This window comes from Euprymna scolopes, chromosome 38 (assembly GCF_053919585.1).
Source record: "Euprymna scolopes isolate OS-2025 chromosome 38, ASM5391958v1, whole genome shotgun sequence".
NCBI classification, from domain to species: Eukaryota; Metazoa; Mollusca; class Cephalopoda; order Sepiida; family Sepiolidae; genus Euprymna; species Euprymna scolopes.
In genome coordinates this window covers 90804604-90824480 of record NC_136519.1, presented here as the reverse complement: position 1 = coordinate 90824480, position 19877 = coordinate 90804604, and the positions used below count along the sequence as shown (strand labels likewise).

Sequence of the window (19877 nt, the reverse complement as noted above, 5' to 3'; positions counted from 1 at the left end):
TACGCACACTTCTGCATTAGCAGTGAAAGCATCCTAAACCCGTCCAATTCGCAGTAGTCAAGCACTGGACGCACCTTCTGCTTCTGTTACTGCATGACTGTTAAGAGAATTACTACCTTAGGTAGAATAGGTTCTTCTTCTGTATATAGCAAAAGTCATCCATTTCACTGCCACTATAGAAGCTCATTCTCATAGGCAGCTCTCGCATTCGACGATACCGTATATTTTTTAACCCTGTTAGAAAGTTTGCTGCGAAGGTGACTGTTTGCCCACTTCTATGATGTAATTCATTCTTTGTTACTACAATAATACATTAAGCTAAAATACTGTCCAAGCCTCCAAAACATGCTTTAACTTCAATCCCCAATAGTAGATCAACCCCAAAAGCTGTTTATGTACAGTTACATTGTGAAACAATAAAAATTGTCGCCCTAGAAAAGACGACAGGATTCCATTTCTGTTTGATGAAAACCGGTTTTCCTTTTTTCCTTTTTTTTTCGTTGCAATCCATCTACTTGTTGTTCAGTTATGTACAAAGCAAAGAGAGATAGAAGCTTCTCATTCCCTATGGTTACATTTCCAACTCGTTTCCCAGAGCAGCAAGAAAAACGCGCATCACTTCTAGATCAGTTTCTGACCATAGATCCCGATGATTGTGTAACGAATGCCAACAGCTCACTTAGGAACGCTGACCATGCAGTGATAATGGTTGAAATCGCCCTAAACTCTAGAGCCAAAATTGAAGAGCCATTGCTCAAAACAACGAGATATTATAAAAAGGTTGACTGGGAAGCCATCAGGGATCTCATCAGAGATGCCCTATGGCGAAATATCATTTCTCTTCCTGCTGAACAGTGCGCAAATGAAACCAGTGAATGCTTCAAAACGACACTTGAAGCTCATGTTCCCATGCGGAAATTTTATAATAAGCTCCACTCTCCCCAATGGTTTACTTCTACTTGTGCAGCTGACATTGCGCAAAGGCAGCATGCGTACCACAGATTTAACCGACATAAGTCTTGTTCAAGCAGACAAAAGTATAGAGAAGCCAGAAGTAACTGTAACAAAGAAACAGCTAAGAGAGAATTTACTGAAACCACCAAAAAACGCATCGAAGCACAGAAATTAGGAACTCGTGATTTCTGGAAAATCTACAACAGTGTAGTAAATAACAGACACTCAACAATTCCATGACTATCCAACAATCATGAGGTTGTTTGCTCAGCAACCGAGAAGGCTAACATGCTTGCCAGTCGGTTTGCCTCCAACTCCACACTGGACCCTGCTAATCACCCCCTCCCTGACTTTCCTTTGCGGACAGACGCCACACTAAACGATCTGAAAATCACCCCTTCTCAGGTGCATGCTATCATAAAAAAATCTTGAAACTTCAAAAGCATGTGGACCTGATCTCATCCGGCTGTGCTATTAAAAAAGTGCTCTACCGAAGCAGCTCCAGTTCTCTCCAAACTTTACAACAAATGCTTTAATGAATCTTTCTTTTCTGACTGCTGGAAAACTGTTTCTGTGTTACCAGTTTTCAAGAATTCTGGTGAAAGAACTGACCCAGTAAATTACCGCCCCATTAGCCTCCTCCCACTTTTCGCCAAAATATTGTAGTCCATAATTCACCAAGCTCTAGTCCATCATCTTACAGATGCCAAACTTATGACCGACCAACAATATGGTTTAGGCAAGTCCGTTCCACAGAATACATCCTAACTGTAATCTTTGAACGTATATACAGTTCACTGGACAAAGCGGGGGAGGGCAGAGCGGTAGCTCTAGATATATCTAAGGCTTTTGACAGGGTATGGCATAAAGGTCTTCTCAAGAAAATCAGATCATATGGTATCACTGGACGAATACATAACATAATTAAATTCTTCTGAGATGAGATAAAAATCCAGGTGGTCCGCGACGGTCGTACATCTAAACAATATGATAAAAATGCGGGAGTGTCTCAAGGGTCTATCCTTGGACTTCTATTATTTCTTATTATTCATAAATGACCTCCCTGACAAAATTGTCTGTGAGATGGGTATATATGCTGATAACACCACGCTCAGACGGTAGTGTTTACTGGTAGGAGGTATTGTCTCACAAGACTGGGCTTTGGGCTGAACGTTGCGCCCCAAATAATGAAGACGATCGTCAATGCTGTATTGTCATAGGATAAGACCGTAAAAGAGGGGACATCAGCATACCTTGACGACATATACGTGAATCAAGACATTGTGCCATCATCACATGTGAGGGCCAAGCTAGCCGAACTTGGACTGATGTGTAAGGATCCAGAACACTTGGAGGATGGCGCTCGTGTCTTGGGGTTGAGCATTCAACAGGAACGAGGGACCTTGAAGTGGGGGCGCGGAACTGCAGTTCCTGAAGTACCCCATGTCCTCACGAGGCGGGCTATATTTTCCCTGTGTGGAAAACTGGTGGGACACTTACCAGTAGGTGGATAGACTCGGGCCGCGACAGCCATCATGAAGAGGAGGGCGAGTGCAGTTACCAAAGGCTGGGATGACGAAACGGTGGACAATCTGTTCCTGCCCATGGTGAAGGAGACCATCACAAGAGTCAAGCAAGAGGACCCCGCTAAAGGAGATTGGTGCGTCCAGGGAGACAGGCTAAATGTGTAGGTAGATGCGAGCTCCCTCGCAATTGGGGTGCTATTGGAGATGAACGGGCCTGTGATTGAGGACGCCTGCTGGTTGCGACAAATGGGTGATGCTGCTCACATCAACCTGGCAGAGTTGGATGCGGTAATAAAAGGAATAAACTTGACACTCCAGTAGAAAGTCAAAGAATTATGCATACACACAGATTCGCTGTGCATATACCACTGGATAGTTGACACACTAAAAGGCAAAATGAGAGTGCGCACCAAAGCGGCTACCGAAATGCTAATCAGACGAAGGTTGGAGACAGTAAGGAAGTTGGTGGAAAAGTACGACCTATCGGTGAATGCGATGCTTATCACTTCAACCTGCAATCTTGCTGATAGACTTACCTGTGTGCCCCAGAGATGGTTCGACACAATGAAGAAAGAAGCCGAACCAGGGTCTTTATGTGCTGCCTCTGTTGAGGAGACGGATAAACTCAAGAAGGTATACCATGACAGTGGACACCCCCGAGTGAGACGGACATATTATTTCGTACACTTAACCAGCCCGTCAGTGTCCAAAAGCAAAGTAGAAGCAGTGGTCAAGGAATGCCAAATATGCCAGTCAATCAACCCTGCTCCCACCAAATGGCAGAAAGGTCGGCGTGAAGTCGACAAGAATTGGAGCCGACTGGGCATGGACATTATGGTGGTCAGCACTTCCTCACACTGATCGATTGCAAACCAACGAGGTTTGCGATCTGGCGACTATTAACAAGACAGGACTCGGCTAGAGTCATCCGTCAATTAGAGTCCATATTTTACGAGCGGGGGTCACCTGAAGAGATTCTCACTGACAACGACACAGCCTTTTGCAGCGGAGAATTCAGGCGTTTCATAGACGAGTGGGGAATCCGGCTTACACACAGGTGTGCATATGTACCGAGTGGCAACGGTATAGTGGAGCGGTGCCACCGAAGTGTGAAGAGGATAGCAGCAAGGAAGCAATGTACGATTGCAGAGGCAGTATATAGGTACAATACAACACCAAAGGATGACGCGGCTGCTGAAAATGCACCTACTAATGCGATACATTGCTATCGAGTGCGTGTTAAGGGCATTGCCGCCTGCCTGCTTAATCAGAAGAGGATGCAAGGACGGTACAAGTTAAGGGACACCGTCTGGGTAAGGCCTCCCAATAACCGATGTATGACTAGTTTCAGAAGAGAACGGATCACCGGCATAATTAGTGAGCAGGCAGTGCTGGTTGATGGTACTCCCCGGCATGTGAGGGATATCCGGCCTGCCCTTGATACAAACCAAATGGCGAACAGCAAAAGTGATGAATTATCCAATGATGAAATGTGGATCCGACCTATGCCCCATTGCCGTGATGACATGGTTGAGAACCTCAGCACAGATGGCGATAGTTCCAGCACCACTTCTGAGAGCCCAATGACGATGGAGCCCAGCTTGATGGAAGGACTGCTGGCAACGTTAATGGCAACAGGTCTGTTACCCTTTCTGAGATCTCGGATGAAGATGGAACGCAGCCGGATAGTAGGACTGTGGACACTGACCGAAGCAGCTCTGATGAAGATGAAGAAGTCCAGCTAATCCCCCTCCGTAGGAGTGCTCGTAACAAACGACCGCGGCTGCAATGCCGCATGTGTGATCTTGAGACTAGGGGGATGTGTAAAGTCGAACAGAATGAAGGAAGAAAGTGACCACATGTCTGCGCGTGTTGTCTTACCTGCTGGGAGGATCACAGGGAGGGCAGAAATTAAAAATGGCGGCTGTGGTTTTTGTAAAATTATTGAGCGATGACGTCAGGCCTCATGTGACTGTTTTTCTGGCCGCCGATTGGCTGATGACGAATGCTTGGACAATAAAAGGAGCATTTTCAGAAGATCGACGACAGTGTGTATCAACTGCATCAGTGTGATTAGAAGTTCGACGTGTGTGTTAATCAACTGCCATAATTGCGAAACGAATTCAACCAACTTTTAGGTAATGGTCACCCATTAAACCGAGCTTAGCGTTGCAGCTCTAGAAAAATCTCGTCAACCATTTTATCTGAGCATAGCTGTCGAGTGACGATCTTTTCATATGCAATAAATGCATAAGCTGCATATGGGGTTATGGGCCTTGCTTGATCTGATCTACATAACATCCATTATTCCTACTCACCCTCCTTTTATATCCACGGTTCTTTTAATGCGTCTGGTATTGTCGTAGAATTTGTGTTACTCACGCATGATCATTAAGTATAAAAGCAACTACTAGTTGCATTTTTATTTTTATTTTATTTTTTTTTTTTTTTTTTGTCAAGCGAACCAACCCTCCAAAGCTATCCTGGTAAGTTACGATTTTCCATAAAGGTCAGTTTAGAGTGAAACCCCTCTTTCCTAAAAAGTCATCTCTTTCCAAATATGATGGTCTATTGGTCTAGGGGTATGGCTTCTCCAGGCTGAACAAATATCACAAATACCTGATCTTGAACTGTCGTTTGCTTCAAGTTAACACCAATTTAATGAAGACGAAGCTTGTAATCTTTTTTCCCCTCATGTAAATATTAAAATGTTGAGATAAATAAATTAATACTAATTTTATCCGTGATATTCACCAAAGATATCGGCTCTATTTCAAAATAATTTCCTTTTTAATTTTCCTCTTCAATTCATTTCTGCGTACTTGTTCTTCCGTTCGCCATCTTGAATTTTAATTTCAGTTTGTAGTCATTCACATTTGAAAAAATCGTTTCTTTTATAAAAGCTGTTAAAGTCAATCGAGCAGATTATAAAACAAAAAGTGAGTATTACTTCATGAATTTAATATCTATTTTTTTATTTTTCTTTTTTTTTTTTTTTCTCGCATTTACAGAATACGTTAAAAAGTGTAAGGGAGATAATTACATTTACTAAACGAATAATCATGATGAACATACTCCAAACTTACAAAATACTGTTTTATGGGAGATTTTTAGCTGTTGATTGTGTTTAATGTTTTTATTTTGTTTTTAATAATGATTAATAAATTAGGAAAACAACAATTATTTTATCGTTTACCTAAAAAAATATTTAAAATATTTAAATGAAGTAAAGAGATTTCTTAATGTTTATGATTTCAAGTGAATTTTACTAGTAAAAGAAAAAACAATCGCCGGCTTCACATCTCAAAATAAATATAAAAAAATAATAAAATATCATTTAAATCTTCACAAATTGTTTTTTTTTTGTGCTGGTCGCGATTTGAGTTCCCTGCCGAACACCATAAAAAAACACTGACTTCTCCCTACGCATGAGCAAAGGACATGTTTTAGAGTTGCCATAGTAACTAAACGATCATGAATTTTTATCGACTTTTTTTAAAATAAGTTTTACTGTTTATGAATATTGAAATAAATGAAATTGCTACACATTTATTAGTAATAATTTTATCGACTTTTTTTTAATAGCATTTTCTATATATATATATATATATATATATATATATCATATAGCGCGAATCATAAGTGCACTAGCACCCATTTTTTTATTAATAAATGTTTAGTAATTTTTAAAAAGTCGATAAAATTATAATTAATAAATGTGTAGTAATTTCATTTATTTCAATATTCATAAACAGTATCGACTTTTTTTTAAATAGCATTTTCTTTTTAAATGACGACGTTTTACTGTTTATGTCTCACTTTTATCGACTTTTTTAATAAGTTTTACTGTTTATGAATATTGAAATATATATATATAGAAAATGCTATTAAAAAAAGTCGATAAAATTATTACTAATAAATGTCAGGTTCAAGGTCACCAAAGCCATTATATGAAGGATTCATTTTTTTTTAATGTTTTTTTTTTATTAATTTTTTTAATCAATTCTGCACGATAGAATTTATGTCCGTTTTAAATTGTTGGAAACAGGATCTAAGATTGATTTTTCAGCCCATCTCAAGTGTCTTCAATCGTCATCAAAAGTTTCTTTTTATTTTTCGGTATGTTTTTAGGACGTTTTATATTTTGCTCTGTAACTTTTAACAATTAAATTATATTTTTATATGTTGTAATATGCTCGCCACAAGTCATAATCAAGATTTTGTCTAAAATAAGTAAAATTTACCAATACCTTTTATAATTAAGGAATAAGAAAAAAAAATCGTCTGCTCTGATTATTGTAAAATTGAATACGGGTGTTTTTTTTTTTTTTTTAATTGTTAACCTTTTGTACGTTTTAAATATTTTAATAATTTTATTTTGAGTTTATTTGCACTTTTTTTTTTACTTTTCCATAATAGAATTATAGTTAAAGTATAGTATCTGTTCTGATACTATACTTTATCTTTTCTGTCCTCAATCATTAACAGAAAAATCTTTCTGGACTGAAGCAATTTATATTTTCATTCCAATCCAAAGTGATCATTTGTGTGAGCTGAATTTTCCCTTTTTAACAAATAAACTTTAATTATATTTTGAAAAGTAAAAAAGAAATAAAAATAAGATATTTGGTATTAACAGTGGTAGATGAGAAAGCTAGAGTTATTTGTCTGTTTTGGGTGCTGGCTTTTGAGTATTTGGAGAGTTATGAAAACACAGCCCTTACATGAACCGACCATCTTTTGATGTCTTTATCCATTATCTGCCAGTGTATATTCATACACATTATCAATCGTTTTTGTAATGTTTTTTCGTTGTAGAATAAAACGTTTTAAAACATAAAATCTCCAGTATTTGCTGGTCTTTGTTTCTATTTCTGTAGCATAATAAATTCGTCTTTTTGTGCTTACATTTAATTTCATGTGGCCTTACCAGAAGGTTTCTTATTCTATTACATAATATGGTTTTAATTTTACTATCAGGATCTAAAGAAGCAATTGCCGAGTCCTCAAGAGGTTCAGTTCACTAAGTCATGGGACCAACCTTGAAAGTCTGTCTGTGTGTCCAATCTGCTTAGAAAAGTACTATATCTTAAAATTGTAATTCAGCAGAATAGTACCTTATCTTCACAGACTGCTCTATAGATTAGTAACATTCTCTCTCTGACCAAAAGAAGATCAAGAGAGGTTTATGATTGATCTGCAGTATAAAGAATCGTACAGGTAAATATAAGTGAAACTGTTCACATAAAAGCAAGGGTTTCATTCTCGATCAGGGATTAATGTTTTTCTGCCAGTGTAAAATACAGGCCCCTATACTATATGAGCTTGCATTGCTAGCGACTTATATGTCTAGTCTTGGGTAAGAGTGCATTAGGAAAAGATCAGACGTCAGGTTATTTTTTTATAGAATGCCTCTTGGCAATAAGGTGTCCATTTTCACACTTGTCATTTTTAATAGCTCGTTCAGTGGAACTCCGTAAGTCGTGTATATTGGGAATAAATGTCTTGTAATGATTCGCTACTCCCCCCCCCCCATCTTTGAATTTTGTAGCTAACCTTACGAATTTGAATAACCCCTTATTGATCTTAATAAAAAGCAAATTTACTCTATTTTTCTGAACTGGAATTTCAATGTGCACATCACTCAGATAAACTTTAGGGAAGACCTTTACTCCCTTTAGCTTAGTGAAAACGTCTTCAGGGCTAGGAACTGGGTCTTTTATCATTGAATTTAAACTTATGCTGAAGTCAGCATAAAGTCAGATTTCTTTTGACTTCGTTTTTATATAGACTAGTATAGATATTGCGCATTGACAGAATGCAGCTTTTCATAGAATGACGGTTATAACAAACATTTTTTATTACATTTTCACGCCAAACAAGGCACATTACCACTTTCGTGTAGGGGGCTACTGTCAGGGGCAACAGCTACTGGAGTACTATGTAGAGAGTTAGGCAGCAAGATGTCGGTTTATGTTACACTTGAACTTCTGCATGTCAGTACAGTTGGGGAAGCAGGCACCTGGAATGGAATTCCAAAGTCTAGCGGTTCTGGAGAAGAAACTACTAGTGTAGAAAGCTCCTTTACATCTAGGGATCTCTACTGTGTGGGGGTTGGATTTAGCTGCCTGTTGGGTTTGTTGAGGATGTTTATGTCGTGAGGGCACAAGTGCTTGCAGTGTATCAGAGCATTCACCATTAAAATACTTGTAGAACAGGCAGAAGGATACAACATTTTTTTCGATGGGACAGAGGCTGAAGCTTAGATGACAGTTCAGGACCTATCAGGTTGGCAACTCTCTTTTGAACCTTGTCTAGGAGCGAGAGACTAGTAGCAGATGCACCTGCTCAAATATGACAACAATACTCCATACATGGGCGAATGGTGGAGACTTTCAAACTCATTAATTTTCTCAAATGAAGCGAACGGCACATTTCTTTTTTTCTTGAATATTGGTTGTGTATTATCTTAGCATTTTAATCTGGCTGATATTTTGTGGATTTTCCCAGTTGGGATGGGAAAACTTTAGGGAAAATTTTGTTTCATACTTACTTGAGATTTTTGTACACTATCGTTAGTTTCCTTTTTTTTCAAAATATAGGCAATTCTTACTAATTTAATTGCTGCATCTAATCTGTGTCCAAAAGATTTTATGTGATGTTTTTACATAAACACTTTTTATCTTCAAAATTTATTTAAAACTGAGTCATTTTCTTGCCGTTTCGCAAGACTTTAGCATGGTAGGTTTATTTAATCTCCTAAATGTATGTAAATTTATGATTTGTAACTCTGATTCCGAATTTAACTGAAACTTTACGTTTTTATTTAATATTTTCACAAACACATATATTTTATTGTATTTTTCGTTTGTTCTAGTGCTTTACAGCAGATTTTTATTTTTGTTATTTGCTCTACAAAGGAAGTTTGTATGTCCAATTCCATCACAAGTCAAGCAGATTTTTGTTCAATATGGACTGTCTTTACCACAATGCAGGACTCTGCATTGATAACATGAGCTTGATGGTGACTTGCTTTGATTTTCTTATGAATTCTTTTTTCTGTGTGCACAGAAAATAATGTACTTTTTTACTTTCCTTATGAATATGGTTTTGACTTTTTATGTATCTTACTTAAGTACATGATTCTTCAATGTCTGCCTTTTAATTAAATTTAAACTTTGCATATAGTGTCAGTCTTTTGACAATGCCACTCATAGTAAAAACATCAGGTATTTGAAATAATTAGCACTTTTGCATTTTCTAACTCATCCACATGGCTGTGTTTTCAATAATGCCCCCTCCAGAGCCACAACAGTTATTCATAAAAAAAGATAATAATAATGATAATTTAATATTAGTAAATTTTATTATATGAAAGTAATATAGTTTCAGAAATAATGAGATACATGTTTATCATTTTTCATTCATTTTTTTTACTTATAGTTTTAATAATTTTTATAAATATTAAGTGAGTTTATTCATTCATTTTTCATTTACTTTTTGTTTATTGAATCAAGCAAGTGCTTCATTATCCATTCATTTTCATTTTTTATTAAATCATTTTATATATATATATTTAAAAAAAATTTTCGTACATTTTCAATTACTTTCCTTCATTTTTTTTCCTTAATTTTTTTCCTATTTTTCATTCCTATTTTCTTAATTCTTCCTTTTTTTTATTACATTTTCACCCCAAACAAGGCACATTGCCTCTTTCATGTACTATCAGGGGCAACAGCTGCTGGGGTACTATGTAGGGAGTTGGACAGCAAGATGTCGGTTCACATTACACTTGAACTTCTGCATGTCAGTACAGTTGGTGAAGCAGGAACCCAGAAGGGAATCCAAAGTCTAGGGGTTCTGGGGAAAAAACTACTAGAGTAGAAAGCTCTCTTATATCTAGGGATCTCTACTGTGAAGGGGTTGGATTTAGCTGCTTGTCGGGTTTGTCGGGGGTATTTACGTCGTGGGGGTACATGTGCTTGCAGTTCGTCAGAGCATTCACCATTAAAGTACTTGTAGAACAGGCAAAGGGATGCAACATTTTGTCAATGGGACAGAGGCTGAAGGTTAGATGTTAGATGACAGTTTAGGACCTATCAGATTGACGACTATCTTTTGAACCTTGTCTAGGAGGCAGTGACTAGCAACAGATGCACCAGCCCAAATATGACAAAAATACTCCATACATGGGCGAATGGTGGTCTTGTAGAGGTACAGGATACTTTCACGTGTTAGCAGTTTTCTAGCACAGTAGAGAGAGCCTACCTTCTTTGAAGCGGTCCTGGCGATGTTCTCAATGTAATTGTTCCAACTAATGTTTCCTGTGAACGTTAGGCAAAGGAGTTTAAAAGATGTACTTTCAGATAAAGAGTCTTTGGCCATTGCTATTGGTGGTAGAGAAGGTTTCTAGTAATTATTGAAGGAAGCAAGTTTAGTCTTGGCAGCATTGAATGTGACCATCCATTTTTGTCCCCATTCCAATACAGATTGGAGGTCATCCTCTAATGTTTCTGCCATATCTTTAGTTATATGTTCATTTGTTTTCCTGTCCTGCCTCTTATAGAGTGTGGTGTCATCAGCATATATACCCATCTCAGGCAATTTTGTCAGGAAGGTCATTTATGAATATTAGGAATAATAGAGGTCAAAGGATAGACCCCTGAGGCATGCCCACATTTATATCATATTGTTTAGATGTACGACCGTCGAGGACAACCTGGATTTTTCTCTTCTTAATTTCCTTTTTTTCTTATTCATAGTTTTATATATTTTTATTCACTTTTCGATCATTTGCTTTTTATCTTTCAATCATTCTTTATCCATGTTCAATTCCTGTTTCTAAATTACTTTAATCATTGAGTTGTTTGCAATTATTTTTCCTTCAACTTTTTCCTCATTATTTCCTGTAATTTTTAATTAAAATATTAGTTATTTTTTATTAAATTTTTCATTGAGTTTTTACATTTAGATTTTTAAATCATTTTTATCTTATTTTTATCTGCCTGGGATAAAGAAATTTACAGTACTTTTTTATGATGCTGTATACAAGAAAATATTGGCATTGTCCCATACTCATGAAAGATATACTATTGTATTACAACAGTTAAGCAGTGTATTCTATGACAATAGATATAGAAAGTACATTTAATGAATTTATAATTATTCTTTATGATGTTGTATACTGGAAAAGGAAGGAAACATTGGGCAGAGGCAGGAACAGATTGTGTTTAACTGAACAAATAGAATTGCTTAGTTGCAATCGACTACTTGTGCTACTTCAAATTATCAGCATTAATGTAATCGGTTTATGAATACAGTGCTTTTTTTCAAATACAAAAAGAAGAATGAATACACATTGAACTGTAGGTTTAAAATTTCTACTAGTAGATAGAACAGCAGAAAACGATGTTACATGCAATAAACAACGCCCAAAACAACCAAATTGTTTTCCTAGTTTTCAGGCCATAGTGAAGCACACCAGTTTAATATAAAAAGTTGCATAGTCCACTATAGATAAGAAAATAAAGGCAATCAGTATAGACTATATTCGAAACTAGCCTGGGTACCCGGTATTGTCCATGTTGAGAGAGATGGTGTACTAAGTATATTGAGCATCTATAAAAAAAATAGCAGGGAGCACAAAAAAAAATTAGACACAATAGGCAGCTGGGATGGAGTGAGGTGTTAAAAAAGTAATAGGCAAGCAGGCTTGAACTTGTAACATAAAGGAGTTTAAGAAGGTGAAAAGAAGCAACAGTTTAGCCGTCATGCCCACTATTACTTACAGCATCATGGGCATTTAAAATGAACTTAGTCATTGCAAGGTGTATGATGACTTTGCAAAAATTTCGACGCAAGAACTGACCCTCCTTGGAAAAAATGCTCAGTTGACCAGCACAGAAGTAATCGTTTTGTCCAATTTTTTTTATATTTGTCATCTGAGAGTTCGATCTTTCTAATGATACTGATTTTGTCAGTGTTTGTTGCATGTGTTGAAAGTTTTTGGCAGATATACGCACAAACACACAAAAACAGTTGAGATTTATATAATAGATTAGTGGAGATATCTGGCGTTGCATGGGTGTGGAGAATAAAGGGTATTGACGAATCGAGCCCTAAAAATGTATCAGTCGAGCGAGTATGCAAAGAAACAAGTAAAAGAAATTAGCCAACTCCTAAAAAAATGAAAATAGCAGTGAGTACTGGTGCAAGCGCAAAAAATAGCGACAGTAGCCAGGCTCAAATTTTTCATGCTAAGAGAAAAAGAAGGTTAAAAAAGCCAATGGATGAAGTCATCATGCCCACGGTGACTTACAACATTGTGGGCATTCAAAATAAGTTTAGCTATTGCAAAGCATATGATTACTTTGCAAAAAATTTCGATGCAAATACTGACTTCTCCATGCAAAGAACCACTCAGGTGACCAGCACGGAATTTATGTTTTGACTCAATTCTTAGATAATTGTCATCTGACATTCTGATTTTTCAAATGATACCAATTTTGTCAGTGTTGTTCATGTCTGTTGAAAGTTTTAGAAGATATACAAACACCCTCCTCATGCACACATTTTATCCTTTACATGTGTGTGTGTATGTGTGTATATGGCATTACTTGGAATCTGAAGCAAGAATTCCGATAGGAATATTGTGCTAGAATACAAATGACAATTATTCAAGAAGACGGTGATGTGAGATTAATGCCTATCATTAGAAATGATAAAACATGGAAAAAACACAAGGCATATTTTACTAGAGAAGATTAAAAATGTGATTTATTTCTAGCAGGATCTTGGACAGGAAATTATGATAGGAAATATGGTGCAGCAGAATGTGGGGTTTGTATTATGAAAATACTCTAACAACAACCAAATTTTCTCTTAATATCTTAAAATTAACATAGAATTACGCTTTGCAGCAAACCATACAAGTCGGATATATTTGTCCATTCCATGGCCTAAAATAACCTCATCAGATGTCCTTGTGTGCCTAAATTTTTCTGCCTCGACATATTGAGTACTTAGTTGAAATAATATAAGAGAAAATGGAGAATATTTATCTAATAAATCATATATTTTGTGAAACAGTAATAACACTAGCGAATGAAATATGCTCACTATAACTGTTTAAAAAAAATAATAGGTGCATTTGTTACAAATGCATCTCTAAAAAGTATTTCTAATATATTAAATACAAAGTATCACTTTTTATGTAAATTTTTTAGTTAAATATCTGGAAAGATGAAATTCATATTGTAAATACACTAGTATTGCATAAATATGTACTCATATTTTAAAATTAACTAATAACGAATTTGTGGATTTTTTAATAAGAATTTGCATAACAGAATTTTTATACATGAAACGTAATTTTTAAAATTTGTTTTATAATTGCAGAATCTGCATTGAGAAAAAGAAATCCAGAATTGAATTTGAATTCATCTTCAGGTCATTGATGAATAAGAACGTCTAAAAACATTTAAAAAGTTCTTTTGAATTCTTATAAAACCTGTAACTCTTTTTTGCTGAAATTTGGTAAAAAGTATCAATTTTTTCTTTTATATTTTTTATTTTCTCCAGTTATTATTTAAATATCTGCAGAAATTTTAAAAGTACATGAACACTTTCGGAAATGCAAAAAAAAAACTAAAATTTTAAAAAAATCCAAACAACATGTCTAAGAAAAAGATTTTGTAAATTGTTAAAACTAAAATCAGATGAAAATATCAACAAGTTTATTGTCACGATTATGATTATAAAATTATCTGAAATTTAAAACTAAAACGGGCACATGAAATCTAAGGCTCAAGAAAAGCCAGATTACTGTGTGTAATGGAAACTTTCCGTTTCAAAAACAAAAAAAGTGAAGAACAAATAAAAAAAGGAAAAAAAACCGAAACTCTTTTGATATATGTGGTTTATCTTTTACTGAAAAGTGATTTTTGTTTTGCTACATTCGAACACACATGAGACCAGATTCTTGAGAAATATCTAGTTCTTCTCTAATACAAAAGTCAATTTTATTGAATTATATACAAGCAGATATGGCAGACCAACAACGTTCTTGTGGAGTATGTGGTTTATGTTTTACACAGAAGTCAACTTATTTGAAGCATATGCGGTCACATACCAGAGGCAAACCACATTCATGTGAAGTATGTGGTTCTTCTTTTACACAGAAATCAGATTTGTTCCGGCATATGCAAACACATACTGGAGAAAAACCACATTCTTGTGAAGTATGTGGTTGTTCTTTTACACGGAAGTCATCCTTGTTTCGTCATGTGAAATCACATACTGGAGAAAAACCACATTCTTGTGAAGTATGTGGTTCTTCTTTTACACGGAAGGAACATTTGTTGCAGCATGTACGAATACATACTGGAGAAAAGCCACATTCTTGTGATGTATGTGGTTCTTCTTTTACCCAGAAGCAGCATTTGTTTCCACATATGCGAATACATACTGGAGAAAAACCACATTCTTGTGAAGTATGTGGTTCTTCTTTTACACTGAAGCAACAATTGTTGCAACATATGCGAACACATACTGGAGAAAAACCACATTCTTGTGAGGTATGTGAATCTTCCTTTACACGGAAGGAACATTTGTTGCAACATATACGGACACATACTGGAGAAAAGCCACATTCTTGTGAAGTCTGTGGTTCTTCTTTTACACAGAAGCAACATTTGTTGCAACATATGCAAACACATAATAGAGAAAAACCACATTCTTGTGAAGTATGTGGTTCTTCTTTTACACGGAAGTCAAATTTGTTCCGTCATATGCAAACACATACTGGAGAAAGGCCACATTCTTGTGAAGTATGTGGTTCGTCTTTTACACAGAAGCAACATTTGTTGCAGCATATGCCAATACATACTGGAGAAAAACCACATATTTGTGAAATATGTGGTTGTTCCTTTATACAGAAGGCCAATTTGTCACAGCATATGCTGAAACATACTGATGATATCAAAATTCAGACATGATATCAAAATGAAACTCGGACAAGATAAGTGTGCTAAGCGCCCTCTAAAAGCTGGCAAGAGGATATCCTCTGAAAACATGCAGCTCGATGAGATTAGTGAAATCAGAGAAGTGTATAAAAGGAACAATAAAAATACCTCGGATGAGTCCATCTGGCATTCCAAGATAAGAGAGGATCTAAGCAAAGAATATTTATGTGGAGTAAGGAAAATCACTGACATGAATACACTTATAGCTATTATCTAACTTGCAATGCCAGTGCTAACATATAGTTTTGGCATTATTGACTGGCCTCAAAAAGATATAAATTGGCTCAACACAAAGACAAGGGAAATGTTTATTTTGTACCAAGTAATTTATCAAAACCAATGCATGTATTGGTTGTATCTACTCAGGCGAGAAGGAGGTATGGAACTCTCGGAAGTCAACCATCAGCACAGTGCTACAATTGTCGGCATAGACCAGTACATAAAGATTCTTGTAACTCAAACCTGATGAAAATTAAAGATCATGAGAACCAAGCAAGTAGTACAACTTCCATGACACAACTTCCACTCATTTTGGAAAAAACGGCCTCACAAATTGCATAGAGGACTCAAACACGCCTGCCACTGAAATATCTCACAAAAGCCAGAAAAATACGCTAGCCTGTTCCATAATATTAAAAAAGAAGAATGGGCCAACAATAAACAAAGTACCTACTGACTGAACTATCCCAAGAATATATTGATAGGGATGTGTCCCTGGACTAGCTCAAAAGTGGATCCCTCCATTATGACCAAGAGAGTTTTATATTGGCTGCACAAGACCAGTGCCTCATGATAAACGTGCATGTGAGATACAAACGATTACACTGAAAAGGACAGCTTGAATACTAAAAAGATCTCTTGATTGGACTCACTATAATAGGGGTAAATGCCAGACATCTGGTTGGATGTCCCACACCTTAGAAGAAAAAGATGAAGAAAAATCATATTCTTGCGAAGTATGTGGTTCTTCTTTTACATGCAAGTAAAAATTATTGAAACATATGTAAACCCATTAAGTATGAGCCCCCTAGTACTGAGTTGAATTGTTATTTTGGGTGACGGCTACTACAGAGCAAGACATGATAGTATGTGAAAGTATGCTTACTGAACCATTTATGAAAAACTAATCATAGAATGTAGCAGAAAGTCTTTGGAACATAAACCTTAAAGAACTGTTGGAAATGAGAAATATACGATATATTATGACCATAAAATCCATGCAGCCACCTTCCTTGAAAATACTGCTGTCAAACATGGCATATTTATATGAAATAAGACAGAGACTGCCAACCTTGGTTGAAGTGAGTGTGTGAAACTATAAAGTTGACATGAGTCACTAAGTGCTGAGGGGGGGTGCAAAAGACAGATAGGAAATGTCTTACAATACACAAAGAGATGGGAAGTAGCAAATAATGAATCTGTCCATATTTTTAGATCGAGCCTTTAGATTTGACAATGACAATAAAAACCTACACAACAGATAACAAAAGGGAACTAACAACACTTGACGGGTGTATCAATGAGATGCTTAGAGAGAAAGGGCAGCTTCGAGGTAGCCAGAATGGGGAATGATATTGCAACGCCGAGTAGTGAGTAATTGGACAGCTAGCAGCCATTTGCGATGAGTGGACTTGATAGTGGGAAGTGTTGGACAACGGATGGATAGGTTTTAGAGCTGACAGAAAAACAGATCGAGATAAGCTGACGACTGACAGACGAGCCTAGCCTTAACGGAACATTGGGGAGAAACACTCTCAGATCCAGCTATCAAATATATGTGAAAAATTGGTATTTGCCTTTTTTTCTGTGTTTGTGTTTTATAATATTTCTAGTTTGTGGACTCGTGTGTTGCCAACGACAGTGATAAAATGATGATCTGGCAATAAGAAGATAAGATGTTAAACGAAAAATACACGGCACACAACATTGGGGGTCGGTGATCTGTCTAGGACCACACACGTATTGCCATAAATGGTGCTGTTAGACCTGAGATCCGACCCTGAGGCGATTTCACAATGAAAAGGGACATGCAGAAAAACTTGAAGTGGCCAAATTCATTTAGAAAAAACTGCACAAACAAAACAAAAAAAACAAACGCACAAAGAAAGTGATGGAAATGTATGTATGTATGGAAGCCTTACAGCAGGTATATGTTTTACATATACATGTCTTTATGTTTATAAATTAAGTGTTAAATTACGACAAATTTATATTCATATTTATTGTAAAGTTTAAGAATGAGCCATGGAAATTTGAAAACCATTCGTAAGTTAAATTGTGTTTATGTTACAAAATGTGATGATTAATATTGTAATGTATAATTAAATATAGCTAACTCAAATTATGCTTGTCAACAACAGTAATTACAACATAATGCAGTAAACTGTAAGAAGAAAATAAAATCTCATTATTACTTTAAATATTTTGCCAGTAAAAAAATTATTAATGCAAAATATCATTTTTGTCTCTGTATTGTTTATATATATATATATGTATATATATATATATATTTACATGTACATGTATATGTTTCATGCATTACCACCATTTATCATAATGAAACAAGAAATCTTAGACCGAAAAATCATTCTTTATAAAATGTACATTCAATCATCAAAATAAAGAAATTGATTGAAAAATAATTTTCATATTTCAAAGGCCGTAAATGACAAAGTTCTCTCTAATTCTCTCTCCTCTGATCTTGAGCACGTGGTACAACGGGGGAAGAGGTGGCTGGCCACTTTTAATGCATTCAAAACCAAGCTTCTATATTTACATCATCAACGCTCTGATTCTTATCTGGCATCAGTTGAAATGAATGGCTCTCATCTTGGAGAGGCTCCATGTTTTGACAAGCTTCTGGGTTTGATCTTAACTCCGTATCTGAAATGGAACACGTACATCAAATCTGTTGCCATGGATGCTGGGAAAATGGTGGGATCCTTCTACCGCTCCAGAAGATATCTCACTACTGATGCAATTCTCTATCTGTATAAAAGCCAAGTACGTCCAAGGATGGAGTACTGCTGCCACATCTGGGCAGGAGCTGCTAAAAACAGCCTATCCTGCCTTGACAAAGTACAAAATAGACTTTGTGGTTTAGTGGGGGATGCCCTTTTCTCTACCCTGTAACCTCTCTCCCACAGAAGAGACGTTGCGAGCCTGTCTTTGTTTTATCGCTATTTCCATGGCAGGCGCTCGTCTGAGCTCCAATCCCTCGTCCCCCTCGCCAATCTTTCACGAGAAACACCCGTCTAGCTGAAACTACTGTCAATAATTTTCCCCACTCTTTATCTGTGCCTAAATCCAAACGTAGATTCCATAAGCAAAGCTTCTTTCTTAGAACTGCACGCCAGTGGAACTCTCTGCCGCTTGCCTGTTTCCCACCTGACTACAACTTGGACGTCTTCAAGTCCAACATAAACAAACTCCTGACAAACCGCGCCTTTAAGTAAGACACTCTATCAAAACCCCCAATACTAATGATTACTACAATACTATCTCATTGATTACCGTACACGCAATAACCCTTATCCCTGAGTGGCCTTCAGGACTTGATAAGTGGTGACTCCCATGTAAAAAAAATATTGTTTACATGGCATTTTAAATGGATAGTTTTTGTGCATTTATATATTTATTTCCTTTCACTCGTGATAATTTGTAAAAAAATACTATTATTTAATTAAATATACATTGAGACTTACAGTCAGAAAATGAAAGGAGATTAAAGCATGATGACAGTATCATACATAAAAGACTTATTTTTTCAAGAGTAAATGAAATATTAAAATTCATTTGACGCTTTTCTATACATCAGGTAGACATTTAAGATGGTGATCTTACTACTGTGGCACACTAAAAAAATATATTAAATTTGTATAAATAATTCAAACACCTTGTAAACACAAGTAAGTAAATTTCTTTGAATTGTTACATTTTCAACATTGTCGTTTGTGAATTTTTTCATCTACAAGTCACATTCCATATTATACAACATTATGAACGTTCCTATCAATTATGAATGATCTAATACATTTCTATTAGTGATATTTGAATACTGTTACAAATGTGGTTTGAGATATTAAACATCTCATCAATTACCATCATGTTTTTACTACTACAATCAATGAGAATGGTGTCTACTTATGAATATCATTAGGTTGGTGCAAAAACAATATCGTTTGCTCACATATGTTTGTTTTATATGTGACTAGCGATGGGTACCCAGCGTTGCCCGGGTGTTTGGGGGGGGGGGGGTAAAAAAGTAAGTATAAGGATCGAACCCGAACCGTTGAGGCAAAGTTGTAAATTAAAGTGTGAAAAAAAAAGTGCGATATTAACCATTGCCCCACCGCGAGATGCTAATGGAAACACG

General features: G+C 36.1%; 1 protein-coding gene across 1 annotated transcript; it reads left to right on the top strand.

Moving 5' to 3' along the window:
- The first annotated feature begins 5228 nt into the window (after nucleotides 1-5228).
- On the top strand, nucleotides 5229-19473 carry LOC145263247 (uncharacterized). The gene is made up of 2 exons (XM_080120330.1): nucleotides 5229-5419; nucleotides 13878-19473. Exon 2 carries the CDS (start codon nucleotides 14525-14527, stop codon nucleotides 15473-15475), a length of 951 nt encoding a protein of 316 aa, XP_079976456.1. The 5' UTR covers nucleotides 5229-5419; nucleotides 13878-14524; the 3' UTR covers nucleotides 15476-19473.
- Nucleotides 19474-19877: the final 404 nt, after the last annotated feature.

What these genes read in the sequence shown, in the direction of transcription:
- LOC145263247 (XM_080120330.1), top strand. Translation starts at nt 14,525, where the DNA reads ATGGCAGACCAACAACGTTCTTGTGGAGTATGTGGTTTATGTTTTACA.